At 41.2% G+C, this 15,067-nt stretch overlaps 1 protein-coding gene across 9 annotated transcripts in view; it reads right to left on the minus strand.

Moving 5' to 3' along the window:
- Nucleotides 1–15,067, minus strand: part of LOC133483351 (diacylglycerol kinase zeta-like) — a 113,647-nt gene that overhangs the window by 15,618 nt on the left and 82,962 nt on the right. For 6 of the 9 annotated variants that reach the window (XM_061784514.1, XM_061784504.1, XM_061784459.1 and 3 more), the window contains 5 exons: nucleotides 6,773–6,839; nucleotides 5,077–5,117; nucleotides 4,848–4,990; nucleotides 4,571–4,657; nucleotides 730–792 (listed from right to left, as the gene is read on the minus strand). In XM_061784514.1, the coding sequence (XP_061640498.1) occupies nucleotides 730–792; nucleotides 4,571–4,657; nucleotides 4,848–4,990; nucleotides 5,077–5,117; nucleotides 6,773–6,839 (401 nt within the window). Of the gene's footprint in view, nucleotides 1–729; nucleotides 793–4,570; nucleotides 4,658–4,847; nucleotides 4,991–5,076; nucleotides 5,118–6,772; nucleotides 6,840–15,067 lie in introns of those variants that run through there. The other 3 variants (XM_061784494.1, XM_061784486.1, XR_009790092.1) reach the window with 2 other exon arrangements.

Genomic DNA, 15,067 nt, shown 5'->3' on the forward strand with positions numbered 1-15,067 from the left:
TGGGTTGAAGAGGCTATAAAATAGTATAGTTCAGTAGAGCAGTGCCAAGATTCATGTCAGGATTCTCCATAAACAGTATGAACTTGCTGGACAGCAACAACACTCGAGAGGCGATATTAAGCATCTAACATTTTTTTGAGGTGGCTGTACAGTCCGGCATCCACTGAATAAAGGGTTGGTGGTTCCAATCTGGGCTCCGACTGTCCGCTGTCGAAGTGTTCATGAGCAAGAGACACTGAAACCTAAATTGCTTCCAGGTCGGCATTGTAAATGAGAAGCTGTTGTCAATTGCTTTACCTGGTGAAACAAAGGAAATTACTAAATTATTCCTTTCTATACTACTATATTTGAAACGAAAGAAACACGTCTTTATAATTCCACTTGAAATGGGTTAAACCTCAACTACCTCATTAGCTAAACCACAGGCAATAAGCGGCATAAACGCTGCACGCCTCTGCAGACAGTGCTGTGGATGCATAACGATTCACTTTTTTTTATTATTCACAATTTTTTCATCTCCTCTATTCTTTTTTTCTTAGTTTTTTTGGGGGTTGTATTAACATTTCATTTGATACGCCTAATTAAGTAGAAGGTGAACACAAGTATTCTTCCCCTCCAGAGGTTATTCACATACATTTAAGTGGGATAAGACAAGCAAAGCAACTCAGTGGTGCGAAAAGGGGAGCCAGATGAGCTAGTGTACATTTCTTCAGGCAAATATATTCTTACATTTGACTGCACTGCCTTGAAATCTTTCGGCTGCAACTGCATGGGACGAGCCAATTTTGGTGGCTGAAAAGTGGGATGAAAGCAGGCAGTTACTCAAAAAGGCTCCTCAACAGGCATTAAAGGGGCGTGTTCAATTATCACTGCGTTCAATAATGGGAGGAACATTCCCCGACGCCATTTATAAATAATGATACTGCCTCATTACATTTAATGCATCAGTTGCCTCATACTATGTTCAGTAGAATATGTCAAAAAGTCAAAACTAACATCCTGGGACTTCTTTTCTCTAACATCAACTGTCCAGATTTTCTGACCTGTGGGGGGTTTGTAAACGTAAACATTTCCACCACAGTGGCAAATTTGAAAAAACAAAACAAAACAAAAAAACAACAACATATTTTCACGTGTAGGTGTTTGTCAGAGAGAGAGCGAGAAAGAGAGACCAGGTGATGGAGAGAAGCTAAGAGAGGCATGTAATTATCGTGGGAGGAATATTGTTCACCTCTGGCCGAGCGTGGGCAAACTGCTACGCTGCTTGTCTATGTGTTTGTGTGCGTGTGTGCGCGCGCGCATGGAAATACAGTAAGATGATGTGATTCAAGAGCTCTAGCATGCATTTCATTTCTCTCTCCATCAATTTTTTTTTTTTTATTCACATTACCATTTCAATCTCCCTCTTTCTGTCTCTCTCCCCAAAGTGCACAAATGCCTCTCGGACGACTCATCTCTGCACCTCAGCCGCCCACTCGAGCCACTCAGGATTGCAAATCAGACTGCCAACACAAACATGCACACACACTCGCACATGGATTAGCCAATATTTTCAGTTGTTAGGATCACAATATTGTGTTGTCCTGTATGTCAACCTCTCAGATCGTAGCACTTACTGAGCATCCAACCAGTTTGTTAAATTTCAATAATGCTCACACATTTGCAGTGCCCTTGCTTATGGCCCACTGTTTAACACTTTGGCTTGGCAAATTCTAGTTAGGCGAACATTACAGCGTTCAGAAGCTACAAATGGGTCTGTGAACAAACAAAACTTTATTATTATGGTGTATAAATCATGTAAGATCAGACCAGAATACTGATTTGGCAATGATGGCTACAGTATGCATTTATAAAGCACTCACTTATCCTTCAACAGTTCTGTTCATTTTTCGATAGTATTGGTGCTCAACAAGTAGTCCACCTAGACTAGGTACATAAAAGGACCTCTAATGGTAGCTCGTTTCATACCTTGCCTTCTTCAGTGTTTCCAAACCTTTGTTGAGCCAAGACACATTTTCCATTTAAAAAAAAATCTCACGACATACCAAACAAAAATGTCACAAAAAATATATAAACTAAAGCAATGATAATTTTATATAAATTTACTCACAAATGTACTTAGTGTGAGATCTGGGCCTGTTAAACTGAGCACAAAGCTATTATTCTGTTGTATGCCTGACAAGTGGTGGATAGTTCTATCTTCTGCCACTATATGACACTGACATTGATAAATGAACAAAGTTCAATCAAGTTAAATTGTATACTACAATGTGGCACATCTTATGATGTCTGACGGTTTAGTGCTTGGGAATCACTGCTCTTACAGACCTCATAGTAAATAGCTGACCTGCAGTTATTAGCCATTTTGGAATATTACAACCCCAATTCCAATGAAGTTGGGACGTTGTGTTAAACATAAATAAAAACAGAATACAATAATTTGCAAATCCTGTTCGAATACACTACAAAGACAAGCTATTTAATGTTCAAACTGATAAACTTTATTGTTTTTAGCAAATAATCATTAACTGCAAATTTTAAGGCTGCAACACATTCCCAAAAAGCTGGGACAGGGTCATGTTTACCACTGTGTTACATCACCTTTTCTTTTAACATTCAATAAATGTTTGGGATCTTTAACACAACGTCCCAACTTCATTGGAATTGGGGTTGTACATGTGTACTACAGTATATAGGCACGCACAATTTATCTCTTAATTGGAAGCCGCGCGCACACACACACACACACACACATGCCATGCCAGCCCTATCCTGCTTGGTCCATTGGCACATTTATAACTAGTAATCGCTGTTTGAAAATATTGGAGTGTTTCTGTTTTTTTTGGTGTTTTTTATTTAAGCGATTATATTCTTTTGGGTGAAACCAGTGTGGGATTTGATGTACAAGAAGAAAATAGCCACAACAAATCCAATACCACATTTAAAACAAACATGGGGTTTGAGTCTTATGAAGCAATTCATTTAATTACGTGTTTAAAGGAACAGGAAGACTTTGTAAAAGCCCAGCTGGCTTTTCCCCCCCTCCCACTCAATTAATGTTTTTATTAATATAACCTAATCTACTCCAGCAAAAATTACAGGAAATAAATAATCAAAACTAAAATCTACTGACTGATGTGCATGTGTCAGTTAATTGTGTGTCTTAGTGAATGCATGTTTCTAAATGTGGTTGATTTTATGTTGTGGCAGGGCAAGCTTAAAACCATGAATGCACACTCAAGCACACACACAGACATTGTAGTTTCATTTAGCTGCTTCTCCCACAGCAAAGGAGAAAATGTAAATAAACACTATTTATGAGTACAGTATACTCCTACACAGAAATAGTGTACACATACACCCAGGCACAGACACAAAAAGAGCTGAGAATTATGCAGGCTTACTTCACACAGGCTTTGCCATCTCACAGGCTCGACAATCCCAACAGCCCCTATTCACTGTGAGCCAGCCAATCTCATCCCACAGCACCTACTACACTATGTTCTCTACATGGATGTCATCACAAAACTAATTTCTGAAGCCTACAATATGCCTCCTCCTAGAAACTTGTGTGTTCAGTATGACTATTTACATTTGCATGAACATTTTCATGCTTCCAAGTATGTTTTACAATATATGGACAAAAATATGGGGGCCATTACATCAACAGGAATGAAAAATGTAATAAAGACTGAGTTCTACTTCATCCCAAAGGTGTTCGATAAGAGTAACGTTTGGTCGTAATGAGGGCTAAGTAAGTTTTTGAGCACTAAACTCATCCATGCAGATGTTTTTGGGATTTTGGTTTTGGTCTTTTTATGGTTGTTTTGGAAAAATAGCTCTCTTTACACCAAAACATCCTTTCAGCTGATTTCGATGAAGGACTCTTTTTCTGGGGAGAAGAATGAAACTCATACAGGGTTGAGCCAGAATTTTCACAATGTCGCTTAATGGGTTCTGTGGTTCATTTGCACATTTCTCATAACATGTTAACTCTGGGACTAGGGGGAAATAAATAAATAAATATTAAATAAAATAACTCGGGTAAGTCAACTTCAAAAACAGGTTGCCGCAAAATTTGTGCCTCGAAGCTCTGCTGGGACAAAAAAACAAATAATAATAAAACAATTTAGTGTGATGTGGTGCATGCAACAAACATCTCCAAACACAATTACCCGCTGCCTCCACGTTACGTTTGCCAAATATTAAAGTATGTGCCACTTATCTCGTGCCAACGTGGGTTTTCTACGGGTATTCTAGCTTCTTACCAAATTCAAAAAACATATACGTTAGGTAAATTGAAGACTAAATTTTCCATAGGTGTGAATGTGAATGTCAATAGTTGTTTGTTGTGGCAAAAACTTTCTAGAAATCTTACTGGCGTCAAACTTTTTTTTTTTTTTTTTTTTTTTTTTTACTTTACACTTACATTTGTAGAATTGTTTTAAATTTCATATTTTTTTTCATTCACCATTTTCTAAACTGTCTATCAACATCTGGTTGCCAGTGTACGTGCTGTCTTCATATAGGCCGTATGAAAGTTGAGTTTGAGACGGAAGCATGTCCTTACTTGTAAGATGATGATGATGGTGGAGAAAGACAGGAAGCCACAGGGAAGACAAACACATCATCGGGGTTCTGATTTAAACTGCTTTCCCTAAAGATGACCAAAGAAAAGGTTTAGACCAAGCTAAAAAACAGCCCACCTTGTCGCAAAGAGCGACAAGTTCAAAATATTACAAACAGCTCTCACTGTCATGCAGTGCAGAAAACACCACTGCAATTAATAAGAGCCTAGGTCAATCCAGCAGGTTAAAGGCAAGTGGAGGTACTGTACTCTAACCTACCCGTTGTTGGCCACGCTGGATGAAAGATGAACCAGGTCAGGCATAGCAGTTGGAGAAGTGCCGACTGTCATTGTTACAATCAGTTCCGGGTCCAGAATAAAGAGTTCCTCGTGGGAGATTTCTGACACATAGTTGAGATGTTCCTGATGAATCAATAGACATTTAATGCAGGGAAAACAGCTCCACATGGCAATACATTTATAACCAAACGCTCAAGCAATAAACCTACCTGTGCTCTGTCTATCCTGTAAAAACGATCAGCGGTTGTGGCTGTGGAGACAAATACGGAGTTTTAAAGTAGAACTTGTTGCAATGACTAGAAATCCAAAGTATTCTCTTTATAGTAAAATGTCCTTTCGTTGAACTCAAAGGTTGTTCTTCACTAGTGCTGAAATTAAAGATGAAATGCTATGTAGCTATTTGCTTTTTATAAGAAACATAACCTTCGCCCGAGAGAAAGCGCCAACACCAAATGCCACATCTGTCTCATTCCCTTTGCTCTTTTACTAAGATAAATAATCTTCCCTTGGTTTACAGTATGATTCATAAAAATCAGCTGTGTTGGAACCTTACATATCCTCAGAGCTGAAAAAATAGCGGACTTCATAATATAAAACGCACTGAAGTTATGAAGTTTCTTTTCAATGTATTTATGTTTACGCCATTGGATAACAATGTTACTGAATCTCATTTCATCTCATGTTTTCCAATGTTTCCATCTTGACTGCATCTTTTTTTGGCTCAAATTCCACAAGGATTGTTTGAGCTTGTTACGCATTCCTAATGTGTTCGATACCTAGATGTTTTTTTATTTCCTTCTATTAAGACTCTCACAAATTAGGTTACTGTTCATCATATCCACTGGTAAATGTGATTTAATTATTTCGAGGGATTGAGCTACAGCACAGAAGTCAGTAATGGAACGTTGATCAATGAAAGTTAAGGATTGCCATGGTTTAGATCCCATGGGTTTTAACCACCCACCCAGTTCCCACTTGTCTTGATTAGGGTCATGGGTACACTCACATGGCCCATTTAAGCCTTAATTTTTGGGATATGGAAGGAAACTGCAGAAAACCCACAGAGAAAACGTGCAAACCACTATTTCACAGCCCTGCCAGGTTTTAATCCATCCATCCATCTTCTACACAGCCAGTTTATCCTCATTGGGGTTGCGGGTGAGCTGGATCCCAGGCGGGGTATACCATGGACTGGTCGCTAGCCAATTACAGGGCACATATAACAACCAACACCCATTCACACTCACATTCACACCTTAAAGGGCAATTTCAAATTTCAATGACCCTAACATGCATGCGTTTGGAATGCGGGAGGAAGCCAGTGCACCCGGAGAAAACCCACACAAGCACGGGGAGAACATGCAAATTCCATCATGCCCCTAGTAAGACATAACTCTAATAATGACTACTTTTACAGAAGTTGAATGTTGACAATGTTTTGCATGCCAACAGTGTTTATCAGCATCATGAGGCACAACTTTCCCAGAAGCCCATGCTGGTAGATAAAGCAAAAGCTGTTAACAAGTGAAAATAATGAACTGTGTGGGCTGTCTCTTGAGCAGCCTTCTGAGCGGCTGAAAGCATGAAACAGAGTAATTTAGGCAAAGTTTAGCTGCAAAGTTCCGTCAGCCTCAAGGCGAGCTTTAAAAAAAAACAAAAAAAAACGACTAAATCAGAAATGCCATTTAAAATCTGTACAGTCATGTTCCATTTTCATAATTTCTTCTTCTGGATAAATTCGGACTGTACTGACAGCCGCTTTGAACAAGTAAGCGTCAGGACAAGTTGATGTTGATTTTCATGCATATATTGAGGTCCTTTTAATTCCTAAAACTATAATTCCTACTCTTAATAAACCATCATTCCTACAATTATTGGAAAAGATTGATGAGTGATGATACTTACAATCAAGGAAACACCACTTTGGGGACAATCGCTGCGAGGAAAGATTCTTCGTATTGTCAGCTTCCTCCTAAACACAAATATCGGTAATATTGTTTAACATTTTTAAATCAGAAAATTAGAGGTTGAAGAATGAGAATGGAAAATGTACTTTGTAGCCATATCGAAACAAACATTTAACAACAGCTATAACAGATTGGCAATAAATTTAGCCTTTTAATAAGATTAAGCCACATAATCAGCATTCTACCAAAATGTATTTATCTAATTCCTTACTCAGTATACCTGTTTTGTCAAAAATAAAACAAAAATGTTTTAACATTTGCCTATAAACTGTATTTGAAAGAACGCATTTACATAAATTAAAAATAATGTAAACTGTACATAAAATTCACATTTTAAATAACAGTAGAAGTATTATCAGGATTTTCTCTATAGTACATAGACTTTGGAAATTTCCAGAATTTTGCAACGATAAATGAAACCCACTGATACAAAAACATTATACCAACCACTTCAATATAATATGATCAGATGTATCAAAAAACTTTCAAAAATATTATATTCTGTACCAACATTTATGTACAATAACAACAGAAAATATTTTTAAATTAAAGCATGCATTGCTTAGAGTTCTTGTATAGAATACTATTAGTCTATGCAGCTATACCTAATGTTTTGAGTAGTGAGTACAGTATATACATATATTAAGTCCAACATTATCATTCTCTAACATTGCTACCTTCATGCCTGGTTGCATTATGCTGATAACAAAGAGACCGCACACCATACATCCGATCAGTAAACAGAACCAATGAGCATCATCAGTCACCAGAGAGTAGGAGATCAAACAGTGCTGCATCTCTTTGGTTGCTATGCAACACAGCGACACAAAAACTTAACTCTCGAGCTGTATTCACATAGCATCAATGATTAAACCAAAATAAAATACAGGACCATACTGTAATTTAAATGCCCGATATTAGAGTAACTAAATGTTGATGTACAAATACACCCCAGATAACTATAATAAAAGATAGAAAACAAATAAAAGGTTGTTTTTTTAATGTTATGTCCAGGTTACAGAGAAATAGGAATGGACAGCAGCGCTGCTTGATTCCTGTACACAATTGAAGTCGCGCTGGGCCAACAAGCCGTCAAAAGCACAGCGACCGCATTCCCTACTTCATACAAGTCACGGTGACAGAGCATGACAGCAGTGCAGCATCGCAAGAATACCAGAGGCAAGATTCCCCCTGGCCGCCAAGATGAAAGAGAGACAAAAAATAAAAAAGGATAAAGGCAGGCATCAGCGAGAAAGACACAAATGGAGGATTGAGGAGATGAGCTTTCTGCATATACATCCCCTCCAGGTTGATTTAATTCTATAGGAGGTCTTCATAGAGGCTTGTTTGTATATTTTTGCAGTATGTGTATTATTACATTTCCCCCTAGAGGTGCAACAATTGATCGATTACTCAACAACTACTCCATTATCAAATTAATCAACAACTATTTTGATAATCGATTAATCGTTTAGAGACATAAACTTGAAATTTAAGATTTCTTTAGTCCTCCACGAATGCAAACTGATTAGCGTTTAATCAAAATAAGACATTTGCAAACATCTGCTTTTACTTTGGAAAACAATGATCAACATTTGTGCCTAGTTTCTGACGTTAGACCAAACCAATAACTGCATCATAATCAATTTGTTTGTGCATTTTCCGCATTGTGTCACTGATGGTGTAGCGGTACACTTGCCTGACTTTGGTGCAGGCAGCGTGGGTTCAGTTCCCACTCAGTGACGGTGTGAATGTGAGTGTGAATGGCTGTCCATGTCTATATGGGCCCTGCGATTGGCTGGCGACCAGTTCAGGGAGTAGTCGCCTTTCGCCCGAAGTCAGCTGGGATCGGCTCCAGCGCCCTGCGACCCTAACCAGGATATGCGGTGTTGAAAATGGATGGATGGATTTTCTGCATTGTCAATTTGAAATAATGTCCTGTCTTTAGACAAAAGGATGTATTTTTTGGGGTATCAGTCATCGATTAATAGGAAAAAAAAAAAGTCAGATTGATTGATTATTAAAATTAGTTAGTTAATTAGTTAATCGTTAGTTGCAGCCCTACTTCCCTCTAAAAATATTGGAACGGTGAGGCCAATTCCTTTATTTTTGCTGTGGACTGAAAACATTTGGGTTTGTTACAAAAGATAAATATGAGACGAGATGCATTCCAATCGCTGACAAATTACAAGCGACGATCCCCCCCAAGCTGAGAACACTAGCACACTAGCCAATGACCTAAACACCTTCTACTGCAGATTTGAAAAGGACACTTTCAGGATTGTCCAGCCAGTTTGGCTGAATCTTTATTTACTGTATATTGGCAGACAAAATTTATCTGTAGACTTTCATTTTGCTGCTGCAGTCATATGTTACAGCAGTGGAGAATAATGAGCTTGTATTTGGAGAACCCATGCAAACCAAAGCTATGAGATAACCTCCACTGAGTTTCACAGATTAGGTTTTATGTTTGGGATCATGGGCAGATCCTTTCTTTCCTTGAAAGATTAGTTGGTAAAGGCAGCACATAAAACTTTCTACCCGAATTACTCAGGCTCGACTTGGGAGATTTTGATAAATTCAAGAGCAGCCTTCCAATTCTTCTTCTTCTCCTTTAAACCAGCGATTTCCTCTTCGGGAGTCAATGGATTGATTTCTTTGCAATGTTACCTAATTAAGTATCATAAGGGCGCTGTTGGAAATTCAGCTACTGTGGGTCGAAGTCGAAGTCAAAGAAGAAGAAGAAGAGGTGGAAAGCGGGTTCTTCGGCAGAAAGAGAAGAGGAAAACACAGAGCCTAGAACTGAATGTGGGGACTTTGAATGTTGGGACTATGACAGGAAAATCTCGGGAGTTGGTTGACATGATGATTAGGAGAAAGGTTGATATATTGTGTGTCCAGGAGACCAGGTGGAAAGGCAGTAAGGCTAGAAGTTTAGGGGCAGGGTTTAAATTATTTTACCATGGTGTAGATGGGAAGAGAAATGGAGTCGGGGTTATTTTAAAAGAAGAGTTGGCTAAGAATGTCTTGGAGGTGAAAAGAGTATCAGATCGAGTGATGAGGCTGAAATTTGAAATTGAGGGTGTTATGTGTAATGTGATTAGTGACTATGCCCCACAGGTAGGATGTGACCTAGAGGTGAAAGAGAGATTCTGGAAGGAGCTAGATGATGTAGTTCTGAGCATCCCAGACAGAGAGAGAGTCGTAATTGGTGCAGATTGTAATGGACATGTTGGTGAAGGTAATAGGGGTGATGAAGAAGTGATGGGTAAGTACGGCATCCAGGAAAGGAACTTGGAGGGACAGATGGTGGTAGACTTTGCAACAAGGATGCAAATGGCTGTAGTGAACACTTTTTTCCAGAAGAGGCACGAACATAGGGTGACCTACAAGAGCGGAGGTAGAAGCACACAGGTGGATTACATCTTGTGCAGACGATGTAATCTGAAGGAGGTTACCAACTGTAAGGTAGTGGTAGGGGAGAGTGTGGCTAGACAGCATAGGATGGTGGTGTGTAAGATGACTCTGGTGGTGGGGAGGAAAATTAGGAAGACAAAGGCAGAGAAGAGAACCATGTGGTGGAAGCTGAGACAGGACGAGTGTTGTGCAGCTTTTCGGGAAGAGGTGATACAGGCTCTCGGTGGACGGGAAGAGCTTCCAGAAGACTGGACCACTGCAGCCAAGGTGATCAGAGAAGCAGGCAGGAGAGTACTTGGTGTATCTTCTGGCAGGAAAGGAGAGAAGGAGACTTGGTGGTGGAACCTCACAGTACAGGAAATCATACAAGGAAAACGGTTAGCTAAGAAGAAGTGGGACACTGAGAGGACCGAGGAGAGGCGAAAGGAATACATTGAGATGCGACACAGGGCAAAGGTAGAGGTGGCAAAGGCAAAACAAGAGGCATATGATGACATGTATGGCAGGTTGGACACTAAAGAAGGAGAAAAGGATCTATACAGGCTGGCCAGACAGAGGGATAGAGATGGGAAGGATGTGCAGCAGGTTAGGGTGATTAAGGATAGAGATGGAAATATGTTGACTGGTGCCAGCAGTGTGCTAGGTAGATGGAAAGAATACTTTGAGGAGTTGATGAATGAGGAAAATGATAGAGAAGGGAGAGTAGAAGAGGCAAGTGTGGTGGACCAGGAAGTGGCAATGATTAGTAAGGGGGAAGTTAGAAAGGCATTAAAGAGAATGAAAAATGGAAAGGCAGTTGGTCCTGATGACATTCCTGTGGAGGTATGGAAGCATCTAGGAGAGGTGGCTGTGGAGTTTTTGACCAGCTTGTTCAATAGAATTCTAGTGCGTGAGAAGATGCTTGAGGAATGGAGGAAAAGTGTACTGGTGCCCATTTTTAAGAACAAAGGTGATGTGCAGAGCTGTGGCAACTATAGAGGAATAAAGTTGATGAGCCACACAATGAAGTTATGGGAAAGAGTAGTGGAGGCTAGACTCAGGACAGAAGTGAGTATTTGCGAGCAACAGTATGGTTTCATGCCTAGAAAGAGTACCACAGATGCATTATTTGCCTTGAGGATGTTGATGGAAAAGTACAAAGAAGGTCAGAAGGAGCTACATTGTGTCTTTGTAGATCTAGAGAAAGCCTATGACAGAGTACCCAGAGAGGAACTGTGGTACTGCATGCGGAGGTCTGGAGTGGCAGAGAAGTATGTTAGAATAATACAGGACATGTACAAGGGCAGCAGAACAGCGGTGAGGTGTGCTGTCGGTGTGACAGAAGAATTTAAGGTGGACGTGGGACTGCATCAGGGATCAGCCCTGAGCCCCTTCCTTTTTGCAGTGGTGATGGATAGGCTGACAGATGAGGTTAGACTGGAATCCCCGTGGACCATGATGTTTGCAGATGACATTGTGATCTGCAGTGAAAGCAGGGAGCAGCTGGAGGAACAGTTAGAAAGATGGAGGCATGCACTGGAAAGAAGAGGAATGAAGATTAGCCGAAGTAAAACAGAATATATGTGCATGAATGAGAGTGGTGGTGGGGGAAGAATGAGGCTACAGGGAGAAGAGATGGCAAGGGTAGAGGACTTTAAATACTTGGGGTCAACCGTCCAGAGCAATGGTGAGTGTGGTCAGGAAGTGAAGAAACGGGTCCAAGCAGGTTGGAACGGGTGGAGGAAGGTGTCAGGTGTGTTATGTGACAGAAGAGTCTCTGCTAGGATGAAGGGCAAAGTTTATAAAACAGTGGTGAGGCCAGCAATGATGTATGGATTAGAGACAGTGGCACTGAAGAGAAAACAGGAAGCAGAGCTGGAGGTGGCGGAAATGAAGATGTTGAGGTTCGCTCTCGGAGTGACCAGGTTGGATAAAATTTGAAATGAGCTCATCAGAGGGACAGCCAAGGTTCGATGTTTTGGAGACAAAGTTAGAGAGAGCAGACTTCAATGGTTTGGACACGTCCAGAGGAGAGAGAGTGAGTATATTGGTAGAAGGATGATGAGGATGGAGCTGCCAGGCAAGAGAGCTAGAGGAAGACCAAAGAGAAGGTTGATGGATGTCGTGAGGGAAGACATGATGGCAGTTGGTGTTCGAGAGGAGGATGCAGGAGATAGGCTCTCATGGAAAAGGATGACGCGCTGTGGCGACCCCTAACGGGACAAGCCGAAAGGAAAAGAAGAAGAAGAAGTGTTTACTTGCTTAAAAATTACTGATTAAATTATTGACTGTGTATGATGTCACAGGCATAGTTGCTCTTCGACAAAATCAGATAAATAATAACGACGTGGCTCTTTCAGCGTATCCAGGTCACCTAGATGTTACTTAAGTAATTTTAACTATAAAATTGCTTGGCGAGCTAGCCAGGAAGTCAGTACCTCTCTTGTACCTTTCCAGACCAAGGACATACTGTATGTGCGCCAAAACAAACCCTCTGCCTCTCCATTCCATGGAAGATTTGGACATAGAGGGGTGAAGTCCTTTGCTCTGGAAAGCACTGGAGAGTGACTACCTCCACCAACACTGGAATCTCGGAACCTTGTAAGAACTGGCAAACTCCTTAATTAACAACGGTTGTTTTCCTTGCAAGGTTAAAAATATTGTATGAGTGTCTGGGACCAGTAGTATTTTGAGGCCCACACTGTAAAACAACAACCTATAGAATTTAACTAATAAATGTTGGGTAGCAATTTGCAGCCACTTTAATTTGGTTAATTTAAATCATGTGCTTTACCTAATAAATGTAGGGTAACAAATTGCAGCCACTTTAATTTGGTTAATTTAAATCATATGCTTTGGGTAACTTAAATCAATAGAGATGAAATACTTTCATAAACTGAGTAAAGTTTACCTCACGTTTGTGATTACATTGCCCAACCAGAGTACCCGAAGGGAGGCACATGGGGGTGGGGGGGTTCCCCCCACATTGTATCTTGTATCTTTTAGTGCTCCTCAAATTACGTGCTCTCTGAGAAGTTATTTATTTTACTGAGTGAAGTCTGATTACATTAGTACTGTCAAGACACTCAAGCCAAATGCAGACTCAAATGACTTGCACGAGAAGCTGGCCAATCAGAAGGACGCCGACATGTCCAACTTCCATAATTCGCCATGGCACCTACCAGTGTGGTCGCCTCGGTAACGCGCTCTCTAGTATTGTCTTTGTTTTTGTGTTTTTTGTGTTTTTCGTCCGTCTTTGGAGACCTTACACGACTCACTTACACAAGGGGAGACCTGCTAACCATCAAGGAGTCTACTCCGGACTTTCTGTCACCAACTTTCGAATATCCGCTCAGTTTTTTCCCCGAGTTACTCACCGGAGCGGCGTCCGCGGTTTTCGGCGCATGGAGACGGAAGCGTCGCCACAGAGGGAAGCGAGCAGGCATTCAGGTGAAACTCCGCAAGAGAGGACACAGATTGGCGTTCCCGTCGATCCACCTCGCGAATGTACGCTCCCTACCCAACAAAATGGACGAGCTTCATCTTCTGTTAAAGACCAGTAAAGACTTCGGACGTTCCGCGGCCATGTGCTTCACGGAGACCTGGCTTTGCAACGCTATACCCGATGGCGCTGTTATGCTTCCCGGTTTCCATATTCATCGAGCGGACCGCGACATGGAATCATCGGGGAAAACAAAGGGCGGCGGGATATGCCTCTATATCAACGAAAAATGGTGTACGGACGTCACGGTGCTCAGCACACACTGCAGCCCGCATTTGGAGTCGCTATTCGTAAACTGTAAACCATTCTACTCCCCACGTGAGTTCGCATCATTCATTCTCGCTGGCGTCTATATTCCGCCTCAAGCTAACACGAACGCCGCATTGCTAACGCTCGCCGATCAAGTCAACGAAATTGAAAAAAAACACCCCGACTCACCCCTCATTATTCTCGGGGACTTTAACAAAGCTAAACTCAACCACGAACTCCCTAAATACAAGCAGCACATCGACTGTCCTACCAGGGAAAATAATACTTTAGACCACTGCTACACCACGGTAAAAAACGCATACCGTGCTATACCTCGTGCAGCCTTGGGCTCGTCTGATCACTGCTTAATTCACTTAATACCGACGTACAGGCAAGAACTTAAATGTGCGAAGCCTACAGTGAAAACAGTCAAAAAGTGGACCAATGAAGCCAAGATGGAACTTCAAAGCTGCTTAGACTGCACAGACTGGAGTGTCTTTGAAAATTCAGCTGGCAGCATGGATGAGTATACGGACACTGTCACATCCTATATCAGTTTCTGTGAAGAGGTCTGTGTTCCAACAAAATCATTTCGCACATTCAACAACAATAAGCCGTGGTTCACTGCTAAACTTAAGCAGCTTCGCCAAGCTAAGGAGGACGCATATCAGAGCGGGGACAGGGCCCTGTATAATCGAGCTAGAAACCAGCTGACCAAAGAAATTAACATTGCAAAGAGGATCTATACAGCAAAGTTGGAAAAACAGTTTAGCGCAAACGACTCTAAATCAGTCTGGCATGCATTCCAGTCGCTGACTAATTACAAGCGACGATCCCCCCAAGCTGAGAACAATAGCACACTAGCCAACGACTTGAATACCTTCTACTGCAGATTTGAAAAGGACAGTTTCACACCACACACCAACCCGGCCGCACCCGCGACCACAATCACACCTCTGACCTCTGCGTTAACCATCCATGAACAGGATGTGAGACGCATCTTCAAACAACAAAAGATTAACAAAGCGGCAGGCCCGGACCACGTGTCTCCATCCTGCCTCAAAGTCTGCGCGGACCAGCTCGCGC

This window comes from Phyllopteryx taeniolatus, chromosome 1, assembly GCF_024500385.1.
Source record: "Phyllopteryx taeniolatus isolate TA_2022b chromosome 1, UOR_Ptae_1.2, whole genome shotgun sequence".
NCBI classification, from domain to species: Eukaryota; Metazoa; Chordata; class Actinopteri; order Syngnathiformes; family Syngnathidae; genus Phyllopteryx; species Phyllopteryx taeniolatus.